The sequence below is a fragment of the Penaeus vannamei genome, chromosome 2 (assembly GCF_042767895.1).
Source record: "Penaeus vannamei isolate JL-2024 chromosome 2, ASM4276789v1, whole genome shotgun sequence".
NCBI lineage: Eukaryota > Metazoa > Arthropoda > Malacostraca > Decapoda > Penaeidae > Penaeus > Penaeus vannamei.
Window position 1 is genome coordinate 42,506,077 of NC_091550.1, and position 14,498 is coordinate 42,520,574.

The following is a 14,498-nucleotide window of genomic DNA, read 5'->3' on the forward strand; positions in this document are numbered from 1 at the left end:
CGGGAATGAATTTAGGAAGAAGCATAAAGAAAACCAGGAAAAAGGAGTTGAAGAATAAGAATCAGATGCTAAGCCTCTAAAGAAGGGCCTGATCCCTGTTCTGCTTTCGTCGGCGGAGAGCAGCTGCGGCGCGACGAATGAGAATTGGAGGAAGAAAGCGAAAAACAAAAAGAAGATGAAGGGAAGAAAGTAAAGAAAAAACAGAAAGAAGGAGTTGAGGAAGAAGAATTAAGAAAAAAAAAACAGAAAGGAATTGAGGAAGAAGAATAAAGAACAGGATGAAGGATCTGAAGAATAAAGAAAAGAGGAAGGAGATGAAGAATAAGAATAAGATGCTAAGCCCATAAGGAAGGGCCTGATCCCCGCTCTGCTTTCGTCGGCGGAGAGCAGCTGCGGCGCGACGAATGAGAATTGGAGGAAGAAAGGGAATTAACAAAAAAACAAAAAGAAGAGAAGAAAGTAACGAAAACACAGGAAGAAGGAGTTAAGGAACGAGAATAAAGAAAAAAACAGAAAGGAATTCAGGAAGAAGCATAAAGAAAACCAGGAAGAAGGAGTTGAAGAATAAGAATAAGATGCTAAGCCTCTAAGGAAGGGCCTGATCCCCGCTCTGCTTTCGTCGGCGGAGAGCAGCTGCGGCGCGACGAATGAGAACTGGAGGAAGAAAGCCAAAAACAAAAAGGAGATGAAGGAAGAAAGTAAAGAAAAAACAGAAAGGAGTTGAGGAAGAAGAATTAAGAAAAAAACAAGAAGGAATTGAGGAAGAAGAATAAAGAAACCAGGAAGAAGAATAAAGAAAAGAGGAATAAGAATAAAGAAAAACGGGAAGACATTCAGGGACAAGAATAAAGAAAATAGGCGGAAGATTAAAGAAAAACAGGAAGGAATTGAGGAAGAAGCATAAAGAAAACCAGGAAGAAGGAGTTGAAGAATAAGAATAAGATGCTAAGCCTCTAAGGAAGGATCTGATCCCCATTCTGATTTCGACGGCGGAGAGCAGCTGCGGCGCGACCGAGAGACCGGCTGCGGCGAGCGACTCCACGAGCAGCGAAAGCCTCGACTTACGGCCGGCGGTTGGCGGCGAAGTCCCTCTCGGGGTTTCCTTCTCCTTCGTCCTTCCTCGCGTCCTTTTCTCACAAAAAGAACTTATACAATTTATGAAATTTGGTAAATCAAAGCTAATTCTTCGTCTAAAGAAATTATATATATATATATATATATATATATATATATATATATATATATATATATATATATATATATATATATATATATATATATATATATATATATATATATATATATATTTTTTCTTTCTTTCTTTCTTTCTTTCTTTTTTTGAGAAATCATCGCATGACACAAGTCGTTTTAAAGATAAATATGTATTTTCTGTATGTAAATTGATTTTTCAATTGCACTCGATGATGCTGAAGGGGGGGGGGGGGTACTCAGCGCCTCAATAAAATAACTCCCCCCCCCAAAAAAAAAAAAAAAAAAAAAAGTGAGAGAGAAAAAAAGAATAGGTATCTGGAAACACCCCAAGGACGGATTTCATACATCATTACCATTAACTTTCTTCTGGAAAGCGGCCAAAACAGAGCATCTAATCTTCCAGAACATCATACCTTAAAGAACATCTTACCTTAAAGAACATCTTACCTTAAAGAACATCTTACCTTAAAGAACATCTCATCTTAAAGAACATCTCATCTTAAAGAACATCTTACCTTACAGAACATATCTTGCAGAACATCTTATCTTGCAGAACATCTTACCTTAAAAAACATCCTATCTTAAAGAACATCTTACCTTAAAGAACATCTCATCTTAAAGAACATCTTACCTTACAGAACATCTTACCTTAAAGAACATCTTACCTTAAAGAACATCTTACCTTAAAGAACATCTCATCTTAAAGAACATCTTACCTTACAGAACATCTTACCTTAAAGAACATCTTACCTTACAGAACATATCATCTTAAAGAACATCTTACCTTAAAGAACATCTTACCTTAAAGAACATCTTACCTTAAAGAACATCTTACCTTAAAGAACATCTCATCTTAAAGAACATCTTACCTTAAAGAACATCTTACCTTAAAGAACATCTCATCTTAAAGAACATCTTACCTAAAAGAACATCTTACCTTAAAGAACATCTCATCTTAAAGAACATCTTACCTTAAAGAACATCTTACCTTAAAGAACATCTCATCTTAAAGAACATCTTACCTTAAAGAACATCTTACATTAAAGAACATCTTACCCTACAGAACATCTTACCTTAAAGAACATCTTACCTTAAAGAACATCTCATCTTAAAGAACATCTTACCTTAAAGAACATCTTACCTTAAAGAACATCTCATCTTAAAGAACATCTTACCTTAAAGAATATCTTACCTTAAAGAACATCTCATCTTAAAGAACATCTTACCCTACAGAACATCTTACCTTAAAGAACATCTTACCTTAAAGAACATCTTACCTTAAAGAACATCTTATCTTAAAGAACATCTTACCTTAAAGAACATCTTACCTTAAAGAACATCTTATCTTAAAGAACATCTTACCTTAAAGAACATCTTACCTTAAAGAACATCTTACCTTAAAGAACATCTTACCTTAAAGAACATCTCATCTTAAAGAACATCTTACCTTAAAGAACATCTTACCTTAAAGAACATCTCATCTTAAAGAACATCTTACCTTAAAGAACATCTTACCTTAAAGAACATCTCATCTTAAAGAACATCTTACCCTACAGAACATCTTACCTTAAAGAACATCTTACCTTAAAGAACATCTTACCTTAAAGAACATCTCATCTTAAAGAACATCTTACCTTAAAGAACATCTTACCTTAAAGAACATCTCATCTTAAAGAACATCTTACCTTAAAGAACATCTCATCTTAAAGAACATCTTACCCTACAGAACATCTTACCTTAAAGAACATCTTACCTTAAAGAACATCTTACCTTAAAGAACATCTCATCTTAAAGAACATCTTACCTTAAAGAACATCTTACCTTAAAGAACATCTCATCTTAAAGAACATCTTACCCTACAGAACATCTTACCTTAAAGAACATCTTACCTTAAAGAACATCTTACCTTAAAGAACATCTTACCTTAAAGAACATCTCATCTTAAAGAACATCTTACCTTAAAGAACATCTTACCTTAAAGAACATCTCATCTTAAAGAACATCTTACCCTACAGAACATCTTACCTTAAAGAACATCTTACCTTAAAGAACATCTCATCTTAAAGAACATCTTACCTTAAAGAACATCTCATCTTAAAGAACATCTTACCCTACAGAACATCTTACCTTAAAGAACATCTCATCTTAAAGAACATCTTACCTTAAAGAACATCTCATCTTAAAGAACATCTTACCTTAAAGAACATCTTACCTTAAAGAACATCTCATCTTAAAGAACATCTTACCCTACAGAACATCTTACCTTAAAGAACATCTTACCTTAAAGAACATCTTACCTTAAAGAACATCTTACCTTAAAGAACATCTCATCTTAAAGAACATCTTACCTTAAAGAACATCTTACCTTAAAGAACATCTCATCTTAAAGAAAATCTTACCTTAAAGAACATCTTACCTTAAAGAATATCTTACCTTAAAGAACATCTTACCTTAAAGAACATCTTACCTTAAAGAACATCTTACCTTAAAGAACATCTCATCTTAAAGAACATCTTATCTTGCAGAACATCTTACCTTAAAGAACATCTTACCTTAAAGAACATCTCATCTTAAAGAACATCTTACCTTACAGAACATCTTACCTTAAAGAACATCTTACCTTAAAGAACATCTTACCCTACAGAACATCTTACCTTAAAGAACATCTTACCTTAAAGAACATCTTACCTTAAAGAACATCTCATCTTAAAGAACATCTTACCTTACAGAACATATCTTGCAGAACATCTTATCTTGCAGAACATCTTAATTAAAGAACATCTTATCTTAAAGAACACCTTATCTTAAAGAACATCTTACCTTAAAGAACATCTTATCTTAATGAACATCTTACCTTAAAGAACATCTTACCCTACAGAACATCTTACCTTAAAGAACATCTTACCTTAAAGAATATCTTACCTTAAAGAACATCTTACCTTAAAGAACATCTCATCTTAAAGAACATCTTAATTAAAGAACATCTTATCTTAAAGAACACCTTATCTTAAAGAACATCTTACCTTAAAGAACATCTTATCTTGAAGAACATCTTATCTTAAAGAACATCTTATCTTAAAGAACATCTTATCTTAAAGAACATTTTATCTTATAGAGCATTTCATCTTGCAGAACATCTTATCTTTCAGAACATATCTTGCAGAATATTTCATCTTGCAGAACATCTTATCTTAAAGAACATCTTATAGAACCTCTTATCTCGTACGATCAGGAGTCAGCCACAGCAGCGAGGGTAACGGCTTGTTATTTAGAGATGATAACAAGAATAAAAATAATTGTGCAACATTTCTATCTGCAACTGACGCCAAGAAATGCATTCCAAGAAAAAAAAAACGAATAGTGGTGATAAACGAAGGAACAAGAGTTATTGCAATCATAGCTCTTGAAGAGAAAAGGAGAATAGGAAGGGAGGGAAGAACGTGACTTTGATGATGCTTGAAGTGGATGTCTAGTCACATGCGGGACTAATGCAAGAGTCGAAGTCAAAAGAAATATATGGGAGTAAAAAAAAGAAATTAGAGAAGCTGACAAGGAAGCAAGAAAGATTGCGATATTTTCATATATACATATACATACATATATATATATATATATATATATATATATATATATATATATATGTATGTGTGTGTGTGTGTCTGTGTGTGTGTGTGTGTGTGTGTGTGTCTGTGTGTGTGTGTGTGTGTATGTATATATATATATATATATATATATATATATATATATATATATATATATATATATATATATATATATATATATATATATATATATATATATATGTATGTTTGTATACATAGAAAGAAGCAATGCCATGTCTGGTTTGGTTTTACATAGAAAAAAAACGATTTTTTTTTTTTATCATCTTGCTTTTATTTACAATTGTAAAATACAGCGAAAAGAAGATCCATAGACACTACCTCACCTGCGAAAACAAAGGCTGGACGTATATTAATGTTGCACATGTCATGGATTTACACGTGGAGGTAATGAGGCGCTCTCGGTCGCAGCACAGGCCTTTTGTGTGAGCTTTGACGGTGTGGTCTGAGCTTGAGCTTGGACGCTCATTAAGGTGTTGCATATTACGTGAGCAAAGCCTCTTGGCAGCACCGTGTGTGCGTTGAGGATGGATGGGTTTTATGTGTGTGGGTGGGGTGGGGGAGGAGGGTAGGAGGGGGCAGGGTGGTAGGAGGGGGCGGGGGCGTGGTAAGAGGGTGGGGGGTGATAGGAGGGGGCGTGGGCGGGGTACGAGGCCTCTCCCTCGTAGGCGACGTTGGCGACGTAGCCGTTGTCGTGATCGGCGGTGAATTCGACGATCTCGGTTCGGCCGTCGGGAAGAGCCACGCTGTAGGATCCGGAGGTGACGTGACCGTCGCTGGTCTGGGCGTGGGCGTAGTCGTTGCCCGAGTAGGGGTCCCTGACGGCGTAGCTGAAGTCGAAGGGCATTCCCGGCTGCTTGTAGGTCGGGTGAGGAGCGTGGTAGACGGGAGGAGAGTCGGGACGGGGGACGGCGGAGGCCAGAGCCGCGAGGGCGCCCACCAGGAGGATCAGCTGCAGGAGATAAGGCTAATGAATTCACAAATCTCATTGTGAACCTGCTAGAAACGCAAAAAATAAAAGTGTATGAAGTAAACATATAAAAATATCATAATTTTGGAAGTAGATGGATAGCCTGATGGAAAACTACGAACTCTCATGTTGATCTTGGTCGCGGAGGAGCTCAGTGAATTGTGATACACCTTAGGGGAAGGAGCTCTTTATATACGTGCAGAAAAGATGGAAATTGTGGCGTTATTATTATGTTTAGGGCTTTTAGCGACAGCGGGTGAGATTCTAATGATGCTAATAAAATAACTCTGACGAACAGGAATTTTAAAAGCTTTTTTATAAATAACGTTAACAATACTGACGTTTGATATAATTTAAATGACACGTGTTGTGCAAATTGCCATGTTTACTTAAAATCATTGTCATTATCTAATTTTTGACTTCACTATTCTTGGAAAAGACTATGATGCTCTTGTAAAGTTACTTTCACATTACCGCTATTAAAGTTATATGCCTTTGCAGTATCCACTGTTCGTAATACTGACGTCACAACTTCCTTTCTAGTGATGCGCATAAAAGGGACATCCTCCTTCAACTGAGCATCACAATTGACTCAGCTCCTCTGCGACCAACATGTCTGCAAAAGTGAGTAACTTCAGGGAAAAACTTTCAGTCTATTAAATATCTCTCACTCTCTCTCTCTGTCTATCTATCTGCCTGCCTATCCTTTCATCTCTCTCTCTCTCTGTGTCTATCTACCTATCTACCTGCCTATCCATTTATCTCTCTCTCTCTCTCTATCTACCTATCTGCCTGTCTTTCCTTTTATCTCTCTCTACCTATCTGCCTGCCTATCCATTTATCTCTCTCTATCTATCTACCTATCTGCCTGCCTATCCATTTATCTCTCTCTATCTATCTATCTACCTATCTGCCTGCCTATCCATTTATCTCTATCTACCAATCTGCCTGCCTATCCATTTATCTCTATCTACCTATCTGCCTGCCTATCCATTTATCTCGTTATATATATCTACCTATCTGCCTGCCTATCCATTTATCTATCTACCTATCTGCTGGCATACCACTTTATCTATTAATATATCTACCTATCTGCCTGCCTATCCATTTATCGCTCTCTCTACCTATCTGCCTGCCTATCCATTTATCTCTCTCTATATATATTTACCTATCTGCCTGCCTATCTATTTATCTCAATCTACGTATCTGCCTGCCTATCCATTTATCTCTCTATCTGTGTACCTATCTGCCTGTCTATCCATTTATCTCTCAATCTATCTATCTACCTGCCTATCCATTTATCTCTCAATCTATCTGCCTGCCTATCCATTTATCTCTCTATATATACCTATCTACCTGCCTACCCATTTATCTCTCTCGCTCTCTCTACCTACCTACCTGCCTGCCTATCCATTCATCTCTCTCTCTCTCTCAGTTCCCGTCAGCCTCTAATCTCTGTCCACCTTTCCTTCGTCGCCATATTCCTCCACGCAACATTTTCCTATTATCGCATCGTTCACTAATCATCACCAAGATGAGACAGTCGGTGGTGTAGCAACAGGACAGACTCAGAAGCACGAGGTATTCCACCACTGCATTTGGTCCTTAGAATTAAACCTTTTGTTATTCCCCCTTTAAAAAAATCTCCATAATATGAAAGAAGGGTTTTCTGCAGTTAAAATCGGCAGCGCTCGTGATATCCCTAGATTCTTGCAAAGTACCTTTCGTCGTTATTCAATATTGTGCTATTCTTCAAGAATAAGAATTTTATCTTGGGATTCCCTTTTCCCTCCTGCAGCTGATCCTCCTGGTGGGCGCCCTCGCGGCTCTGGCCTCCGCCGTCCCCCGTCCCGACCATCCTCCCGTCTACCACGCTCCTCACCCGACCTACAAGCAGCCAGGAATGCCCTTCGACTTCAGCTACGCCGTCAGGGACCCCTACTCGGGCAACGACTACGCCCACGCCCAGACCAGCGACGGTCACGTCACCTCCGGATCCTACAGCGTGGCTCTTCCCGACGGCCGAACCGAGATCGTCGAATTCACCGCCGATCACGACAACGGCTACGTCGCCAACGTCGCCTACGAGGGAGAGGCCTCGCACCCCGCCCCCGCCCCCTACCACCCCCCTCCCTCCTACCACCCCGCTCCTTCCTACCACGCCCCCGCCCCCTCCTACCCTCCTCCCCCACCCCACCCGCACGTATAAGACCTGTCCATCCTCAACGCACAGGCGACTCTGCCAAAAGCTTTTTGCTCACCAAATATCCACCGCCAAAGGAAGGAGTTTCCAAGCTCAAGCCTCACCATCAAATTTCACACAAAAGTCAGTGCAAGCTCCCTGCGCTTCGACAGTACGCGCCTCACTACCCTCACCTGAAAATCCATTGCAATGTTTGTTGCTTCCATTGCCCACACGTCCTGTCCATATTTTCACAAATGAGCCAGCGTCAGTGAGCTCTTTAGCCATTGCATCTTACAGATATGAATAAAAGCAGATCAATGAGACAGTTTCCTTTTCATTAGAAAGCCTAACCTATTGCCTTTGTATTTCTTTCTCTCCTATCTGAGTTTCTTTGTTGTTTCCGTTTGTTTCTGTTGATTCTCCCACTGATCTTGTGTGCGGTTGGACGTCCGTTCAAGCATCAACAAAGACAGGTTCTTCCTTTCTTTACTATCATCATATTTTATCTTTGTTCGACGCCTCACCGGTACCACGTGCTTAATTCTGAAAATGATCGTGCGAGAGTCCAGCTGTCAGATAAGATGTTCCGGCTGCCCCTCGCTTCAGATGTGTGTTAGCGATGTTTATTTCTTTCATTCTTTTTTTCTTTCTCTCTTGACAGGGGTGTAGCTGAGGAAGGGAGGATGGGGACTTCAAGAGACACCCCATCGATGTATGTAAATCATTTTAATTTGGGAAGGAATAGCCGTTTTAAAAATTTGTTGAAGTGTAATTCTTTCTTTGAATAACCGTCTGAGGCTCCTAGACGGTCATTGTCTTAAAGAAGTTTACTTATTGGTTGTGCCTATAGGAACGTGATTAATGTAGTGGGCCGAGGCCAAGGAGAGGAAAATAGTGTTGTTTTGAATCAGGGAGAACGTCCACAGTGTCAAAGTATGGTTCTCTGGCCTAGCTCTCGCTGCTACCACCCGATCAATGGCTTCGGGAACCGTGAATGTTCTATAAATAGGCGTGAATGAAGCGTGGAAGAAGGGCTGAAGGAAAGACAGAAACGTGTGCTGTATTTTGTTGTCTAATTCTAAAAGGGAGATAACATATCCCGTGCGTCGCCATGGACGAGGTGAGCAAAAGCAAGATCGTAAGATTATTCTCCTTCCTTCCGACTGAGCGTCCACAACTGGTACGGGAACCTGGGTGATAGAGTAGAGCTTGGATGTTCATTAGCGAAGGTCAGTAATTAGAGTTCAACTAAAGATGCTCTGACTTTAATTACCCCTTTTCAGGTTGCCGGAAGCAGAGTGACCAGTTATTTTATGTCGTTCAGATGTCTTGAGTCTGAGCAAATAAATATATTAGGTTCAACCTCATGACCAGTGACAGACTTTACTCGTAGGATGGCTGGGAACACGAGTTTGTAAGGAAATTATTTGTTTTGAGTAAAGGATCTTTCGGCGAATGTTATATTCATTTGGGTTCAGTTCGCTCTATGGATGTTTCTACAAGGTGTGCAGAGTTCAAACGTGGACAGAAAAATACAAACGAACAACCCTTTTGATCGTAGCGGGGGCGTGGGCGTTAACCAACACCAAGAATAAACAGTAAATACAGAATAAGTAATTAAAGCGAGAAACACTCAGCATATCTCCGCCAAGGCAATAGGGTCACTGATGCAATAAAAATATTCTTTAAGAACTACATCAAAATTACCTCTTTCTCAAGTACGCTGGATACGACCGTGTTTCCTTATCCCGCAATGCTAATGAATCATTGAAAGAAAATCCTGGATCCGGATCGCCTCCAATTGCCTAAGATACCTCTGGTAAAAAAAAAAAAAAAAAAAAAAAAAAAAAAAAAAAAAAAAATTTTTGAGATGGAGGATACTTCGGAGGTGCGGATCCTCGAGTATCTCTTGGAAGGCGAACTCTTACATCAAAGTCGGAGGCAGAGAAAGAGGTACAGATCCCGACGGAGTAATAAAGGTCCTTTTCCCGCGACCGACGGACCGCACAGAGTAGTTTTCGAGGCTCTGGCGGCGCGAGCGGACACGCACCGGCGCACGAGCGGAAAATAAATCATTTTTTTGGACGGGGGTGACGGCGCTGCACGCAGCCGCAGACTGCAATTTATCTATTTCCTGATTAAAGGAATTTTCTTTAGTTAGCCGGGTGGCTTTCGGGCGATAAAACACGAATATTGAGGAAAAAAAACGAGCATGTAAGATGTACATAAATGAACACTCAAATTGGAGCAAAGAAAACGTAAACACTACACAGCGGAGACCAAAAAGGCGCTCAACTCGCCCTAATGATACCTGTCGGGAACAGCGAAACGAGGTCGTTCACGCTGACAAAATCCGCAAATAGGTCTGGTTACTTTTAAGAGCCGTGGAAATGAATATCTTATTTGTATATTGATTTACAGTCAAAAATGGTTCGCGACGATGTGGCTTCTCACAGCTGCTTGCCACAAACGCTCCTCGTTCAGCAGCTGTTCTCAGACGACAGAATTACCACAAGGATCAAACATTCTTGAAAGTGCTAGAGAGCATTCTTCCCTCTCCTCTTCCTCTTCATTCTCCTTCTTCTCCTCTCTCTCCTCCTCCTCTTCCCTCTCCTCTTTCTCCTCCTCCTCCTCTTCCCCCTCCTCCTTCTCCTTCCCCTCCTCTTTGTCCTCCTCCTCCTTTTCCCCCTCCTCTTTCTCGTCCACCTCCTCTTCTTCCCCTTCCCCCTCCTCCTTCTTTCCCCCCTCCTCCTCTTCCCCCTCCTCCTTCTCCTCTTCTTCCCCTTCCCCCTCCTCTTTCTTCTCTTCCCCCACCTCCTTCTCCTCCTCGTCCTCCTCCTCCTCTCTCTCCTCCTCCTTCTCCTCCTCGCCCCCCTCCTCCTCCTCCTCCTCTCTCTCCTCCTCCTCCTTCATCGTCCATTTTTTAGTTTTCTTCGTCTGACCTTATAAATATGAGGTTCTTCAAATGAATCTCAGGCTCAGTTGTGATCATTAGGAAGATAATGATGGTGATGACTGTAACAGCAACAGTAATGATGATATAATAATAATGATTACTATGATAACGATGGTAATGATAATGGTAATAATGATGAGGATGAAAGGAACAATAGTAGTGATAATGATAATGCTAATAATAGTAATAGTAATAATATGAATAACAATGATAATGAAAGTAATAATAATGATAATGATAACATTAACTGTGATTATAAAGCTAATGATAATAGCAATAATGGCAATGGTAATGATACTAATAATGAAAATGATGATAAGGAAGATGATGTTGATTATTATTAGTATAAAGTAGTTTTATCATATCTATTACAATTATCACCAGATGTATAGAGACATCTTTTTATCCTATTAATCTGATAAGAAATAAAGTTTATGCAAAACTATATATATATATATATATATATATATATATATATATATATATTCATATACATATATATATATATGCTTCGCAAATTTCTGTTATTGCCATTTTCGTAATTCAATATCATTACCGTTACTACCATCGTTATTATCACTATTATTATTGTTACAATCTAAATATTAAAGAAAATTTTTGTTTCCATAATCATATCAGTATCATGATAGATATTCATTATCACTATCAAGAACAGTCAGAATCATCAAGAGTATCAGTTGTGAATACTGTTAACCATATTACTGTTCTCAGCATCATCAGTATCTCATAATAGCCCACGTCTTCATAAGTAATTTCATTATTTCTACATCACCTTTTATAATGTATGAGATATATATATATATATATATATATATATATATATATATATATATATATATATATAGACATATATGTATATATATATATATATATATATATATATATAATAAATTCAGAACTTACCTGGCAGTATTAGCATCACAATATGTTGCTAAAATATTTTTTTTGCTGAAATTCTTTATTTGACATTCTGTAACTGCTTTCACGTCACTATAATTAACGTCATTTTCCTTTGCAGTATCTCGTGTTCGTAACAGTGACGTCACAGCTCCCATGATGAGTATAAAAGGGGCTTCCTCCTCCAGCCAAGCATCATAGCTCGCTCAGCTCCTCTGCAACCAACACCAACATGTCTGCGAAAGTGAGTAGCTTTGGGGGGAAAAGGACAGATATTTCAGGCCTTCGAGCTAAAAAAAAGTTTCTGTTACGGCATTTGGTCCTTAGAATCAGACTATTTCCCTCCAAAAATACATAATATGAAAGATTTTCTGCAGTTAAGCGACAGTTCTCGTGGTGCTCCTGGAAAGTATCTTTCGCCCTTATTCATTATTGTGCTATTCTTCAAGAATGCTATTTTATCTTAGAATTCCCTTTTCCCTCCTGCAGCTGATCCTCCTGGTGGGCGCCCTCGCGGCTCTGGCCTCCGCCGTCCCCCGTCCCGACCATCCTCCCGTCTACCACGCTCCTCACCCGACCTACAAGCAGCCAGGAATGCCCTTCGACTTCAGCTACGCCGTCAGGGACCCCTACTCGGGCAACGACTACGCCCACGCCCAGACCAGCGACGGTCACGTCACCTCCGGATCCTACAGCGTGGCTCTTCCCGACGGCCGAACCGAGATCGTCGAATTCACCGCCGATCACGACAACGGCTACGTCGCCAACGTCGCCTACGAGGGAGAGGCCTCGTACCCCGCCCCCGCCCCCTACCATCCCCCTCCATCCTACCACGCCCCCGCCCCCTCCTACCCTCCTCCTCCTCCCCACCCACATGCATAAGACCCTTCCATCCTCAAGGCACAGGCGGCTCTGCCAAAAGCTCCTTGCTCACCAAATATCCGACGCCAAAGGAAGACTTTTCAAGCCCAAGCATCATTAAATTCACGCCAAAGGCACAAGGCAGAACCAGGGTGCTTCCTGTGCTTCAGCCTCATTACCTCCACATGGAAATTCATTGCAACATTGCTGACTCGTCCTGTTCATGTTTTCACAAGTGAGTCGTCTTCTAGTCGCTGTAATTTGCTCTTGTCAATAAAGGTTACTCGATAAAACATTTTTTATACGAATTTCCTTCTCTGTTTGCCTCTCTGAAAGCCCTTTGTTACTTTCGTCCATTCCTTTTTACTGAGATTCTGTCAATGGCCTCTCGCGTGGCTGGACGTCCGCTTCGAGCATCGACAAAGACGTGTTTTGCTTTTCCTTTTTTTGTCTCTCTCTCACCAAGAACTCTCGTCGCAATTTCTCATAAATGTTTGAGTATTACAAGCCAACAAGCAGTTATCCTCGCCGGTGCTGCTTGCACTTGCTGATCGCTGAGAATCCAGCTGTAGGATAAGATGTTCTCACATTATTAATGATTTTAATAAATAGCATCATTATCATCACTATTGGTATTATCATTATCATAATCATTGCCTTCGTTATTAGTTCAATTACTACAAATATTGCCATTCTTCCCTCACAGAAAAATGGCGTTAGTTTTGTGTGACGCTAGTTCGGACAGTACTGTGGCTGAGGACTTTGTGACAAACTGGGTGGCTTTCAGACCATGAGACATCAATATATATATATATATATATATATATATATGTGTGTGTGTGTGTGTGTGTGTGTGTGTGTGTGTGTGTGTGTGTGTGTGTGTGTATATATATATATATATATATATATATATATATATATATATATATATATATATATATATATATATAAGGAGGCTGAGCACATAAGACAAACAAAATTGAAATAACGTTCCCCCTCAAACCAAAACAAATAAAACGGGAAGAACGAAACTAGCTCTTTCACGCTGGCAGAGCCCCGCGAACATCTGGATGCCTTTAAGAGCGAGAAAGACGAGTACTTTATATATACAATGACCTAGAATACCAAAAATGATTCACTAAAACGCCACTTCTCACTTGACGGAGGACTAGTTGCTTACTACAAACAGTTAGATAGTTTTTAGAGCAGGGAAAACGAGTACTTTATTTCTATAATGATTCAGAATAACAAAAATTATTCACTAAAACGCCGCTTCTCACTTGACGGAGGACGAGTCGCTCGCCACAAGCACTCGCGTCGTCGCTCCGCAGCTGCTCTCTGGCGGCGGAATCGGAACAGGGATCAAAGCCTTCTTGAAAGTGCTTGGAATCTCTTACTCTCGCTTTCCATCTCTCCTTTTTTTTCCTTCTTATTCTTCTTTCCCTAGTCTCCTTGTTCTTTATTTCTCCTTCTTGTTCTTCTTTCCTCAGTCTCCTTGTTCTCCTTCTTTCTTTCTTTAGTCTCCTTGTTTGTCTTTTTTCTCCTTGTTCTTCTTTCCTTAGTCTCCTTGTTCTTCTTTGCTTAGTCTCCGTCTAGTTCTTTTTTCTCCTTCCTTTCTTCTTTTCTTAGTCTCCTTTCCTCGCCTTCCTGTTCACCTGCTCTCCATCTTCGTCCCCTTCTCTTTGCTCTTTTTCTACTTCATATCTAGTCACTGTTGTCGTTGCCTTTATCATCACAAGTATTATATCCTTCATCATTATCAATATCATAATCGAT

The 14,498-nt window shown here is 39.7% G+C and overlaps 3 protein-coding genes across 3 annotated transcripts; 2 read left to right on the forward strand and 1 right to left on the reverse strand.

Moving 5' to 3' along the window:
* Window positions 1-5,101: 5,101 nt before the first annotated feature.
* Window positions 5,102-5,951, reverse strand: LOC113828506 (cuticle protein 7-like). Its single transcript, XM_027381489.2, has 2 exons — window positions 5,925-5,951; window positions 5,102-5,784 (listed from the first exon to the last, which is right to left on the reverse strand). The coding sequence occupies exons 1-2, from the start codon at window positions 5,928-5,930 to the stop codon at window positions 5,371-5,373; spliced, it is 420 nt and encodes a 139-aa protein (XP_027237290.2). The 5' UTR covers window positions 5,931-5,951; the 3' UTR covers window positions 5,102-5,370.
* Window positions 5,952-6,319: 368 nt separating this feature from the next.
* On the forward strand, window positions 6,320-8,310 carry LOC113828493 (cuticle protein 7-like). The gene is made up of 2 exons (XM_070127537.1): window positions 6,320-6,426; window positions 7,601-8,310. The coding sequence occupies exons 1-2, from the start codon at window positions 6,415-6,417 to the stop codon at window positions 8,009-8,011; spliced, it is 423 nt and encodes a 140-aa protein (XP_069983638.1). The 5' UTR covers window positions 6,320-6,414; the 3' UTR covers window positions 8,012-8,310.
* A 3,759-nt stretch (window positions 8,311-12,069) lies between these two features.
* LOC138863342 (cuticle protein 7-like) lies at window positions 12,070-13,010 on the forward strand. Its single transcript, XM_070127550.1, has 2 exons — window positions 12,070-12,105; window positions 12,351-13,010. The coding sequence occupies exons 1-2, from the start codon at window positions 12,094-12,096 to the stop codon at window positions 12,741-12,743; spliced, it is 405 nt and encodes a 134-aa protein (XP_069983651.1). The 5' UTR covers window positions 12,070-12,093; the 3' UTR covers window positions 12,744-13,010.
* Window positions 13,011-14,498: the final 1,488 nt, after the last annotated feature.